The 11881-nt window shown below is 33.2% G+C and overlaps 1 protein-coding gene across 1 annotated transcript in view; it reads right to left on the bottom strand.

The window, feature by feature from the left end:
* Window positions 1–11881, bottom strand: part of SLC36A4 (solute carrier family 36 (proton/amino acid symporter), member 4) — a 54083-nt gene continuing 42202 nt past the window's right edge. The window contains exons 10-11 of the mRNA XM_012657231.1: window positions 8356–8525; window positions 1–544 (exon numbers count right to left, since the gene is read on the bottom strand). Of these exons, the coding sequence (XP_012512685.1) occupies window positions 237–544; window positions 8356–8525 (478 nt within the window). The 3' untranslated portion in view covers window positions 1–236. The remainder of the gene's footprint in view (window positions 545–8355; window positions 8526–11881) is intronic.

The raw sequence follows: 11881 nt of genomic DNA, 5'->3' as shown, positions 1-11881 counted from the left end.
TTTCAATTTTCAAAACTTAATTTTCTGAAATTATTGCTAACTCTTAAAACCAAGGATCTGTCACAGTTTACCACTACTGGTAAAGAATTACAATTACTGCCAAAATACTAACATTGTGCCAAAAGAAAACAGAGTTTAGTACTATTTTTAAGCATATGATGATGCATTTTACTAGTTCTTATTTTAATCATTTTTAGAATTAAGACAAAAGCAGAAGGCTCATAATGTTACTTCTACTATTTCAAACCAGATGTTAAGCATGTTGAATTCAAATTTAGAGAGGGACTTTGTGGAGTGCCAGCTGCAACTTTGGCAGTAGGATAAATAATTTCTTCAACAGTTACATATGTACCTAACAAGAAACCAACAACTCCAGTGAATGCTATAGAAATATTTTTCAGGATCATCCATATATTGTAATGTTCCTTAGAAAATGTAAGAATTTCAACCAAAGGAGGCAGAATCAGGGCCAATGTGCTGCTGCTCACAGCTCCAACAAAGGAAATCACGATGTCTAAACGAGGAATAAGAATCGCTCCAGCACCTAGAAAATGAAAATACATATTTTTTCTTATTTAAATGTTTGGTACTTACATGAATACTAAAAGCAGATATTTTCAATAGCAAAAGTAATCACTTAAAGTAATTAATGGAAGCTGGACTTCTTAATTATTGCTTGTGGAAAAATCTGCCATACTTTGTTCTGAGCTAAAAAGAGAAAATAAAGAAACCAAAAAAAGAGTGACATATTCTGGACTTTCACTTGTCAACAGAGTTTCTTATGTAAACGACTTTTAATTTTTTGCTGTAAATTCTGGGCAAAGAAGTTTGGGTAGTTTATTTACAAAGCAATTGCATTACTTTGCCTGCCATACAGCTCAACAATGCACAAAACATGGAGTAGTGTGATGTAAATAAATGGGAGAGAAGAGATAGCTATTCCTTACAGTAGAATTCCAATTAATTAAAATAGAAGGAACAATGGAAAGAGAAAATCATTATTAAGCAAATGCCCCAGTTATCACTGGGAAGGCAGAGTCGATGAATGATGCTAATATTTGTGGGCAAAAACTGGATGAGATCAGGATATTTGCATAGTCTTGTAGTATCTCTCTATAAAATACTTATTAATCATAAAGGGAAAAATAGTACCTTTCCAGTGGAGAAATATGTCAGAGACCACCTTAACCAAATGAGTAAAGGTAACATCACCAAAAAGACACTGATAACATGATGTGATATAGAAAGAAGTACACAGCACCATTGCTATGGGATTGTTAAAAAATGTTTAACTTCAATCTAGTTATGAGAAACCATCAGACAAATTCAAATTGAAAGAAATTCTATAAAGTTACTGATACTTCAAAAGTGTTAAGGTCAAGAAAGACAAAGGAAGACAAGGACTCTCAAGATTGGAAGAGAATAATAGACATGACAACTAAATTCAAGTGGGAACTTGGATTATTTCCTGGACCAGAAAGGTTATTAGTAAGAAAACAAGCGAAATTAGAATAAAGTCTATAGATTAGTTAATAGCATGGTATCCATGTCAATTTCCTGGTTTTAATAACTGCATTCTGGTTATGTAAGCTGGTAACACCAGAGGAATTTCAGTAAAGGGTTTACGGCAAATATTTTCTTTTATAACTTTCTGTCTAAATTACTTCAAAATGAAAAGGTTTAAAAACAAATAGTACTCCCCTGTTGTCAACAGATTTTTCTTCCAAACTATTGACAAGTTTTCTGCAAGTTTTGGTCTAGCACTTTCTTGATCTCATATTGATCTTACCTTTGGTTTGCAAAAACCAAAACTCATATTCTCTCTTTAAATTGTACTTAAATGTTTCGTTAAATAATTTGTTGAGGGTTTGGAGTTGCCACCAGAAATAACCCCAGAGTTTGCTCATATGCAAGCTATGACAACCACATCACCACTGCCATCAATGATGATTATAGCACCAAAGTTCCTTCTCTGGGGTCTCCAATTATCAATGTGTTGACTCTCCTTTTCTTCTATAACTATGATTTTCTCTCTAACCCTTGTTATTCTCTCTTTATTTCTAAGTTCATTCCCTTTTGCTTTTCTCTTTGTCTTTCGCTAAACTTTCTGTGAGCAATATGTATGTGTATGTATATACATATTAATATATCAATATATAATATATATATAGTTTAATTTGTCCTCTTTGTAATTCAGTGTTCAGTTTGCAGTATACTAGTTTCTCTACTTCTTAATTTTTAGTTTACAAGGTTTGGGGGATTTTTTTTTGCCTTCCCTTATTCTTTTTGTGGTTCTCAATATTTTCCAGGAAAATGTGGAATCAATTTGGAACTGAGTTCTCACCATGTTTTTCATGGAACCAGAAGTTATTACCATGTTCTATTCAAATTATTATGAAAGCTAAAGCCCTAAAAATTGTTTTGAAATTATAAACCTAGCTTCACACTTAGGGGACTGAAGTGAGATAACCTTTAATTAAATAAACTAACTGATTCTGAAGAAGTTGGAACTCTAAAGTAGAGATACTTTATAAAATAGATTCTCCATTTAATAAACGCTTGTTACATCCTTTTAACATTTCTTTAAGAGTAGACTAGACCAGCAGAATAAACAATTTCAGAGACTGAAGACAACTCTTTTGAAATAACCCAGTCAAAAATAAATAACAAAGAATCAAGAGGAATGAACAAAGCATACAAGAAATATGGCATTATGTAAAATGGCCAAATATGAGAATCATAGGCATCCCTGAGGGTGAAGAAGAACACACACAAGGGCTGGAAAACCTATTTGACGGAAAAATTGAGGAAAACTTCCCTGGTCTTGCTAGAGATTTAGACATCCAGGTACAAAAAGCTCAACAAACACTTGGCAGATTCACCACAAAGAGGCAATCACCAAGACATATAGTCATCAGACTGGCCAAAGTCAACATGAAAGAGGAACTCCTGCGAGCTTTGAGGTGAAAACATCAAGTAACTTACAAAAGAAAACCCATCAGACTAATTGCAGTCTTCTAACCAGAGACTTTACAACCCAGAAGACATTGGGGCCCCATCTTCAGTCTTCTTAAACAGAAAAACTGCCAGCTTAGAATTTTGTCTCCTGTAAAATTAAATTTCAAATATGAAGGAGAAATAAAGACTTTTCCAGACAAGCAAACACTGGGGGAATCTGTCAAGACCAGACCTGCCCTGCTGGAAGTACTGAGAACTACATTACATATGGATCAGCACAATAGACACCTGACAGTATAAAACCACCCAAAAGCTAAAGTTCAAAGCTTATAAAAACAATAGCACAAGAGGGTAAACAAAGCAATAAGGTTCTACTCAACGTGATCAACAGAACAATTGATATGATGAACACATATCAATTCTATCAATAAACGCGAATAGTCTGAATGCCCCATTCAAGAGACATAGGCTGGCCAAATAGATGAAAAAATACAACCCAAATATCTGCTGTCTCCAGGAAACACATCTAACCCACAAGGACTCATATCAACTCAAGGTGAAGGGATGGAAAAAAATATTTCATGCAAAAGGAAACCAGAAGAAAGCAGGTGTAACCATTCTCATATCAGATAACACTGACTTTAAATCAGCAAAGGTAAAGAAAGATAAAGATGGTCATTATATAATGGTAAAAAGACCAAATTAACCAAGAAGACATGACAATCCTAAATATTTATGCATCTAACACAGGAACACCCAGATTCATAAAGGAAATTCTACTAGATCTAACCAAAAAAATAAACAGCAGCATCATAATTGCTGGGGACTTCAACACCCAACTAACAGAGCTGGACAGATCATCCAACCAGAAAATAAAGAAACACTGGAATATAAACAGGCCTAACAGACATTTGGGCCTAGAACAAATGGGCCTAATAGACATTTACAAAACATTCTACCCCAAAACTACTGAACATACATTCTTCTCATCAGTATATGGAACTTTCTCAAGGTTGATCATATCTTGGGCCATCAAACAAGTCTGAACAAATTCAAAAAAACAGAAATCATACCACGTATCTTCTTAGACCACAGTGTAATAAAACTAGAAATCAATTTCAAGAGAATCACTCAAATCTAAAAAAAGTCATAGAAATTAAACAACCTGCCGCTGAATGATTATTGGGTCAATAATGGAATTAAGATGGAAATCAACAGATTCCTGAAACTGACCGACAAAGGGGACACAAACTATCAAAATCAGCAAAGCAGTCCTAAGGGGAAAATTCTCACCCTTAAATGCCTACATCAAAAAGACAGAAAGATTACAAATTAACACTCTAATGAAACATTTCAAGGAACTAGAAAAGGAAGAGGAATCCAAATGCAAAGCCACAGAAGAAAGGAAATAACTAAGGTCAGAGTAGAACTAAACAAAATGGAAAACAAACAAAAAAAATGCAAAAGATCGATGAAACAAAAAGTTGGTTCTTTGAAAAGATAAAGAAAATTGATAGCCCTCTCGCTAGATTAAGCAGGAATAGAAGAGAAAGGACCCAAATAAGCTCAATCAGAAATGAAAAAGGAGATACTACAACTGACACCACAAAAATACAAAATATCATCTTTAAATACTACAAAAATCTCTATGCATATAAACTAGAATATGTAGATGAAATGGACAAACTCCTGGAAACACACAACCTCCCAAGACTCAACCAGGAAGAAACAGAATTTCTGAACAGACCAATAAAGAGTGAGATTGATGTGGTAATAAAAAATCTTCCAACAAAACAAAAAGCTCTCAACCAGATGGATTCACAGCCGAATTTTACCAGACCTACAAAGAAGAACTGGTATCCCTACTGCAGAAATGATTCCATAATATCAAGAAGGAGAGAATCCACCCAACTCATTCTATGAAGCCAGTATCACCTTGATACCAAAGCCAGGAAAGGATACAACAAAAAAAGAAAAGTATAGACCAATATCACTTATGAATATAGATGCAAAAATTCTCAATAAAATACGAGCAAACTGAATTCAACAGCATATCAAAAAAATAATCCGCCATGACCAAGTGGACTTCATCCCAGTGATGTAAGGATGGTTCAACATACATAAATCCTTAAATGTGATTCACTACATAAACAGAAGCAAAAGCAAAGACCATATGATCATGTCAATACATGTAGAAAAAGTATTTGACAAAATCCAGCACCCTCTCATGATAAAAACCCTCAACAAACTAGGCATATAAGGAACATATCTCAAAATGATAATAGCCATATATGACAAACCCACAGCCAACATCATACTGAATGGGGAAAATTGAAAGCATTCCCACTAAGAACTGGAACAGACAAGGGTGCCCACTGTCACCACTTCTATTTAACACAGTACTGGAAGTCCTAGTCAGAGCAATCAGGCAAGAGAAAGAAATTAAGGGTATCCAAATTGGGAAAAAGGAGGTCAAATTATCACTTTTCGCTGACGATAGATCTTGTATCTAGAAACCCTGAAGACTCCACCAAGCGACCCCTGGAATTGATAAATAAATTCAGCAAAGTCTCAGGTTACAAAATCAATGTACATAAATCAGTAGCATTCCTATACGCCAATAACTGTCAAGCAGACAATCAAATCAAAGATTCAATACCATTCACAATAGCTACAAATAAAATAAAATATTTAGGAATATAGTTAACCAAAAAGGTGAAAGATCTCTACAAAGAGCACTGTGAAACACTGAAGAAAGAAATCACAAATGACACAAAATAGAAAAACACATCATGCTCATGGATTGGTAGAATTGACATTGTTAAAATGTCCATACTACCCAAAGTGATTTACAGATTCAATGCAATCCCCGTGAAAATAACAACAGCATATTTAACTTTACTACAAGACTATAGTAACCAAAACAGCATAGTATTGGTACAAAAATGAGACACAGACCAACAGAATAGAACAGAGAACCCAGATATAAAACCATCTACATACATTGGGGAAAAGAAGCACTATTCAATAAATGGTGCTGGGAAAATTGGATAGCCACATGCTGAAGAATGAAACAGGATCCATATCTCTCACCACTCACAAAAATTAATTCGAGAGGGATAAAAGAATTAAATGTAAGGCATGAAATCATGAGAATTCTAGAAAAATATGTAGGAAAAACTCTTCTAGGTATCGGCTTAGGCAAAGAATTTATGACTAAGACCCCAAAGGCAATTACAGCAACAACAAAAATAAATAAATGGTGCCTGATTAAATTAAAAAGCTTCTGCACAGCTAAGGAAATAATCAACACAGCAAATACACAACCTACAGAATGGGAGAAAATATTTGCAAAGTATACATCCAATAAAGGGCTAATATCTAGAATCTATAAAGAATTCAAACAAATCAGCATGAAAAAATCAAGCAACCCAACCCCATTAAAAAGTGGCCAAAAGATATGAACAGAAGCTTTTCTAAACAAGATAGACAAATGGCCAACAAACATGAAAAAATGCTCAGCATCACTAATCATCAGGGAAATGCAAATTAAAACCACAGTAAGGTATCATTTTACCTGTTAGAATGCCTTTTATTAAAAAGTCCAAAAACCATAGATGCTGGCTGGGATGCAGAGAGAAAGGACCGCTTATACAGTGTTGGTAGTACTGCAGATTAGTACAACCTCTATGTGAAACAGCATGGAGATGCCTCAAAGAACTAAAAGTAGACCTACCATTTGATCCAGCAATCACACTACTGGGTATCTACCCAAAGGAAAAGAAGGCATTTTATCAAAAAGACACCTGTACTTAAATGTTTATTGCAGCACAATTCACAATTGCAAAGAGGTGGAATCAACCCAAGTGCACATCAATTCATGAGTAGATTAACAAAATGTGATATATGTATATTACTCAGCCATAACAAAGGATGAATTAATGTCTTTTGCAATAGTTTGGATGGAACTGGAGACTATTATCCTGAGTATCTGAGAATGGAAAAATGAATATCACACGTACTCACTATTAAATTTGAACTAACCAATGAGCACACGTGCACAGAGGGAAATAAAACTCAGTGGAAATCAAACACAGGGGAGCGGAGAGGATGAGAAAGATGAAAACCTACCTAATGGTTACAATGAACACTATCTGGATGATGGACACACTTATAGCCATGACTCAAGCATTACAAAAGTGATCCATGTAACCCAAAACATTTGTCCCCCTTAATATTTTGAAATTAAAAGAATTTTTAAAATGAGTATGAGCTTAGTTACTTCATTCTTCAGTATGATTTCTCTTATTAGTGATATAATCCATTTAAATAATTCAAAAGTAAGTTTTATCTATTTTTTTTAGCTTTGCATTTCTCTTTTCAAACAAAATGTAATGCACCCAATTCTTTAAATCTAGACACAAGCTCCACTTCAGACTGCTCAACGCAATTGACAAACTTGCACAAAATTTCTAGCTCTACCATTCTCTAACCTTGAATGGTACAAGATGGTTATTAATATCTTACACACAGAATTTCCAAAGCTGCCTCTTCCCCAGAAAACCAGTGATCTGGTACATGGTATCATTCTAGGCAATCCTCGGTTAGTACAGTGATGCAGTCATCCTTATATTGTGGTTATAATAATAATAACGGTGACAACAATGATCACAATAACTTCCAGCTACTTTGTTAATATTATTTTTAAATCCCACAAAAATGCCATAAGGAAGTTTTATCTTCATTTCATAATTGAGGAAAGAAAGGCTCAATGATAGTATGCAACTTGCCTAACAACAACAGTAAGTAAGTGGTAAACTTGAGCTTGAATCCCCAGGTCTGTGTGACTCAAAAACTCACACTCTTTCCACTATAGCAACTGAAGCTCCCTCTGTGTAAGCCTCCATTATTAATGCTACCTTGCAAAGGCATTTTCTGATGTGAAACCTTAAAAAGAGATTATGTATACTCCTTTGAATAATAAAAAGAAAATAAGCCACTAAAATTATTAAAGACCAACACAAAATATTATAAAACCCTCTCCCGTAGGTAGTCATGGAGAATTAAACTGTTAAATATAAAAAGTTAGCAGAAATAAAAAAAACTAAGCAAAACTAGAATCAAAATGAAATGTGTTATCTAGGGGGTCCCTTGGATACCTGATTTTAATCACCACTAATGTCATTTTCAAAATAATTTGATTAGTTAAGTGTGATAGGATTTAGTTTGTGTTTTTCTTATGTAGTAGTAGAAAAACAGAATTTTAACCCCAAAAGTATCCCAGCTGGGTGAATAAAATTGTTTTTAAAATACTGAAGAATATACTTTCAGTAGCTTTCACTTTAAGAAATACAGCAATAAAAAATTATTATGATATAAACACACAGTGATACTTACAAGTAATACTAACCAAGAAGGACCTTATCCCAAATTCACAGATTTGCCTCCATTTAGCATGAAATTTGGATGTAACTGCAGGGAGAATGATTTCTGCTGGAACATAGAACTGAATTGAATATGTCACAAAAATGCCAAAGGAATACAGAATTTTCACTGATTGATATAACCTGTTGAAAAAAATTCAAAATTTAGTCATTGTGAATATGAATCTAAAGTTCCTCCTTTTTATTTTTAATGCTAAGATAAATAAGAAATCCAGAGCACAAACTTAAGCCAGGACTTTACTAAATAAAAACGCTTCCTTGTAAAAAAAAAAGCCAACTGATCTCCACTACCTAAATTTCTAGATGATATATGGACAATTCATTTTGACAAGCCTGGAAGGCTTGAACATGGCTCGCCAATGTTTGAGGCATATTGTTGGAAAGATTTCATTTTGGGATAAGCCAACATTCTGAAGGTTAGACTCAGCCCGTATAGAGCTAATGATTTCTCACCTTTCTTTTAAAAAATTGAGCATATTGTATGTCTTTAAAATCTTGAGTCAAACCCCCATTGATCTGTATATAGAAGAGAAACTCATATTAAATTCTAAATTATAGTTCTCCTTGGTTGAAAATGTTGGTAGGTTATATCATTAGTTACAGAAATGTCATTGTCTTAAGTCTAAAATGAGGACATCTAAATGGTTTCAACTTGCAAAGTTCTCTAAATTATACATACTACCTATATTAAAATAGAGTTGTGGAGTTAGGTAGCTGTTGGTTTTTTCCAATTTTCAGCAATTTTCAGTTTTATAAATATCTTTATATGTCTACATTGTACATAGCCTCCTGTCAAAACTTAGCATGCATGTCTTGATAAGGACTTCAGCATTTTCTTATGTCTGGCAGAAGAAGACTTTTTAAATGTTGATAATGACATGGAGAGAAAATGTAGAATTTTCTACATTTCTACATTTTCTACATTCCTTCTTCCTACCAGAGGAAGGAACATTACCGAGAACCCACTCTCTTGGGTTGAAGATAATAAAATGTATTGTATTTTAAAAAAACATTCAAATATTTTATAACAATCAAAAGAAAAACCCAATCACTCTTGTATTTTTTAAGAAACAAACTAGAAAGGCGACTGCAAATCAAATGCACCACGGTATTAGGGGCGGTGATAAACACATGTCCTCTTTCAGTAGAAATGTCATCAATAGCCACAATCTTCCCCCATCCCACCTAAGAATCCTAAGCACAGGGAAGGGCATTTTCTTTCTTAGGAAAAAATGCAATCATTTTAAAAGGATATAAAGTAGTCTTTTCAGTAAAGAAAAACTTCAACATTATTTAGGCTTTAAGCTTATTTCTGATGTCTTAAGACTTAAAGTAGTAAGGATTATAAACAGTTCACTTGACTTGCCAAGCAAGAAGAAATTCAGTTAAGTCTTCTGCTATAACATATTTATCATACAGTAAGAGGAAATAAAAAAGCAGAGTAAAAAGAGATTCAAAAATACATAGCATCATTAGGAAAGAAGGAACTCCTTAAGGCTAGCAACAATAAAATCTTAATTTTAAAATTTGCTAAGAATGTTATTTCTCAGCTTGAGACTTAAAAGTTAAACATATGGTCAAATTACTGAAAATATGTGAAACAACTGAAAGACGCCTGTTTCATATACTCTGATATATGAGAGTGGAGAATTAAATAAATATTCTTATTAGTTTATTATTAGTTTAAAAGAAGAACATTCCTTTTTTCTATTTTCATTTATATGTTTTTAAAATATGGTTAATAATATATAAAAACAAATCTACAACATTTTGCATATAAGTAAAATTACTTTTTATTGAGATAAAACTAAAGTTACATAGGCTAAGAATTAAATATTAATTAAATTAATATTAATGATCAAAAATGGGTATGGATAATTCTTAGAAACTACATTGAATATAACAAATATTAATAATACTTTAAAGAATAAAATGATTCATGCCTGAAAACAAAATCTATTACACTGATAGATACCAATAGTAAAGAAATTTAATATCTTTAAGTAAAGGACAGAAATGTATTTTTTCATAATTGTTTTTCAGTCGATCTTTGGAATCAGATTATGGCAAAAAAACAAATTAAAGTTCAGGTGAAAACATTAGTTTTAAAAACACAGGATTTCTATATTTGCGATGCTTTTATTATTTTTCCCATATTTGCTAACAAATCAATACTTGACCTAAATTTTTAGGTATGAATATCTTAAAATTTTTTAAAAACCAACTTGAGAAATAAGTTGTTGACTGATTCTCTTTCTCTCAAGGTTGAATACAGAAGCTACCCTTGTAAATAACCTGAAAACTCACTTTCCCTTTTGGACCCTTTCTGATACTCAGGTTGAGAATCTTGAGGGTTTAGCTCTGTCAAGAAGTCATCATAATTGAGGACTAGCTCCAATCCTTACCAAGAGCCTCACCTCATTCTTAGCTAAAAAAAATAAGACAATTGTGGTTATCTAGCATTCATAACTAAGTTAAATGCCTTGAACCAATAAACTTCTGTAGAATGTTCACTAGAATGTAAGCATTATAATAAAAAAATTTATATCTGTTTGCTGCTATATCTCTAGAGCTTGGAACAGTACTTGGGACATAAAAAATGCACAAAAAATATCTGATGGATAAATTAATGACTTGGTAGATGGCCTTCATTCTGAATTATAACAGTCATTCCGATGAGGATAGGCAGAGGCAGTTTGGGCTGGATCTCTAGTGATAGGCAACTTTAATATTAGATTATTAAGAAATTGCAAGGGAGAGGACAGAGCGAACAGTCCAAGATATATCAATCTTCTTTTTTAAGTTTCTTTACATTTATTTATTTGTTATACCTCTTGGTAAATCCATTCATGCCTAAATAGTTCCATGATAGGTAACAACCTCCTCAGAGTTCAACCCTTGATAACCAGTAGGATCAATTAAGACACAGCTTGATTACCTGCCACTACTCAACTTTATTTCCCAGAATATTCAGGTTTCTATTGCCCCTGTGTGCTCCAAACATAGGCTCAAACTTGGGTTTTGTTCTTTTTTTAAAAAAAATAAGGTCCCAGTACAAGTATCTTAATAAATTATAAAATGCCTGCCTACTTACCCCTTCCCTGTTCCTATTTTTTAATTGATTTTTTCCTACCCAATGCACGTTTCACACAAAATCACACATGAGACAACAGAAGTCACCATGCTGCTGCTCAGTGTTTTTAGTATAAAACCTAATACCCTCGATATTTCTTAGTAAAAGTGCTATGTGTACTGATTTAATGACTAACATGTGAATTTATTCCAGGCTTTTATTTTCGAACTCTAAGTCATGACCCATTAGTGAGTTATGATATCAATTTAGCAGGTTGTGAGCCATTTTTTCTAATGATATAAAGTAGAATAGAAATTATCAGGGGACACTGCATGTAGAAAAACTGATGGTTTTTATTTAAGCTTTCATTTATTTCCGTTATTTATATGTGTGTGGGAAGTATGCA

Source organism: Propithecus coquereli, unplaced genomic scaffold, assembly GCF_000956105.1.
Source record: "Propithecus coquereli isolate 6110/MARCELLA unplaced genomic scaffold, Pcoq_1.0 Scaffold534, whole genome shotgun sequence".
NCBI lineage: Eukaryota > Metazoa > Chordata > Mammalia > Primates > Indriidae > Propithecus > Propithecus coquereli.
This window is presented reverse-complemented; position numbering and strand designations above follow the sequence as displayed.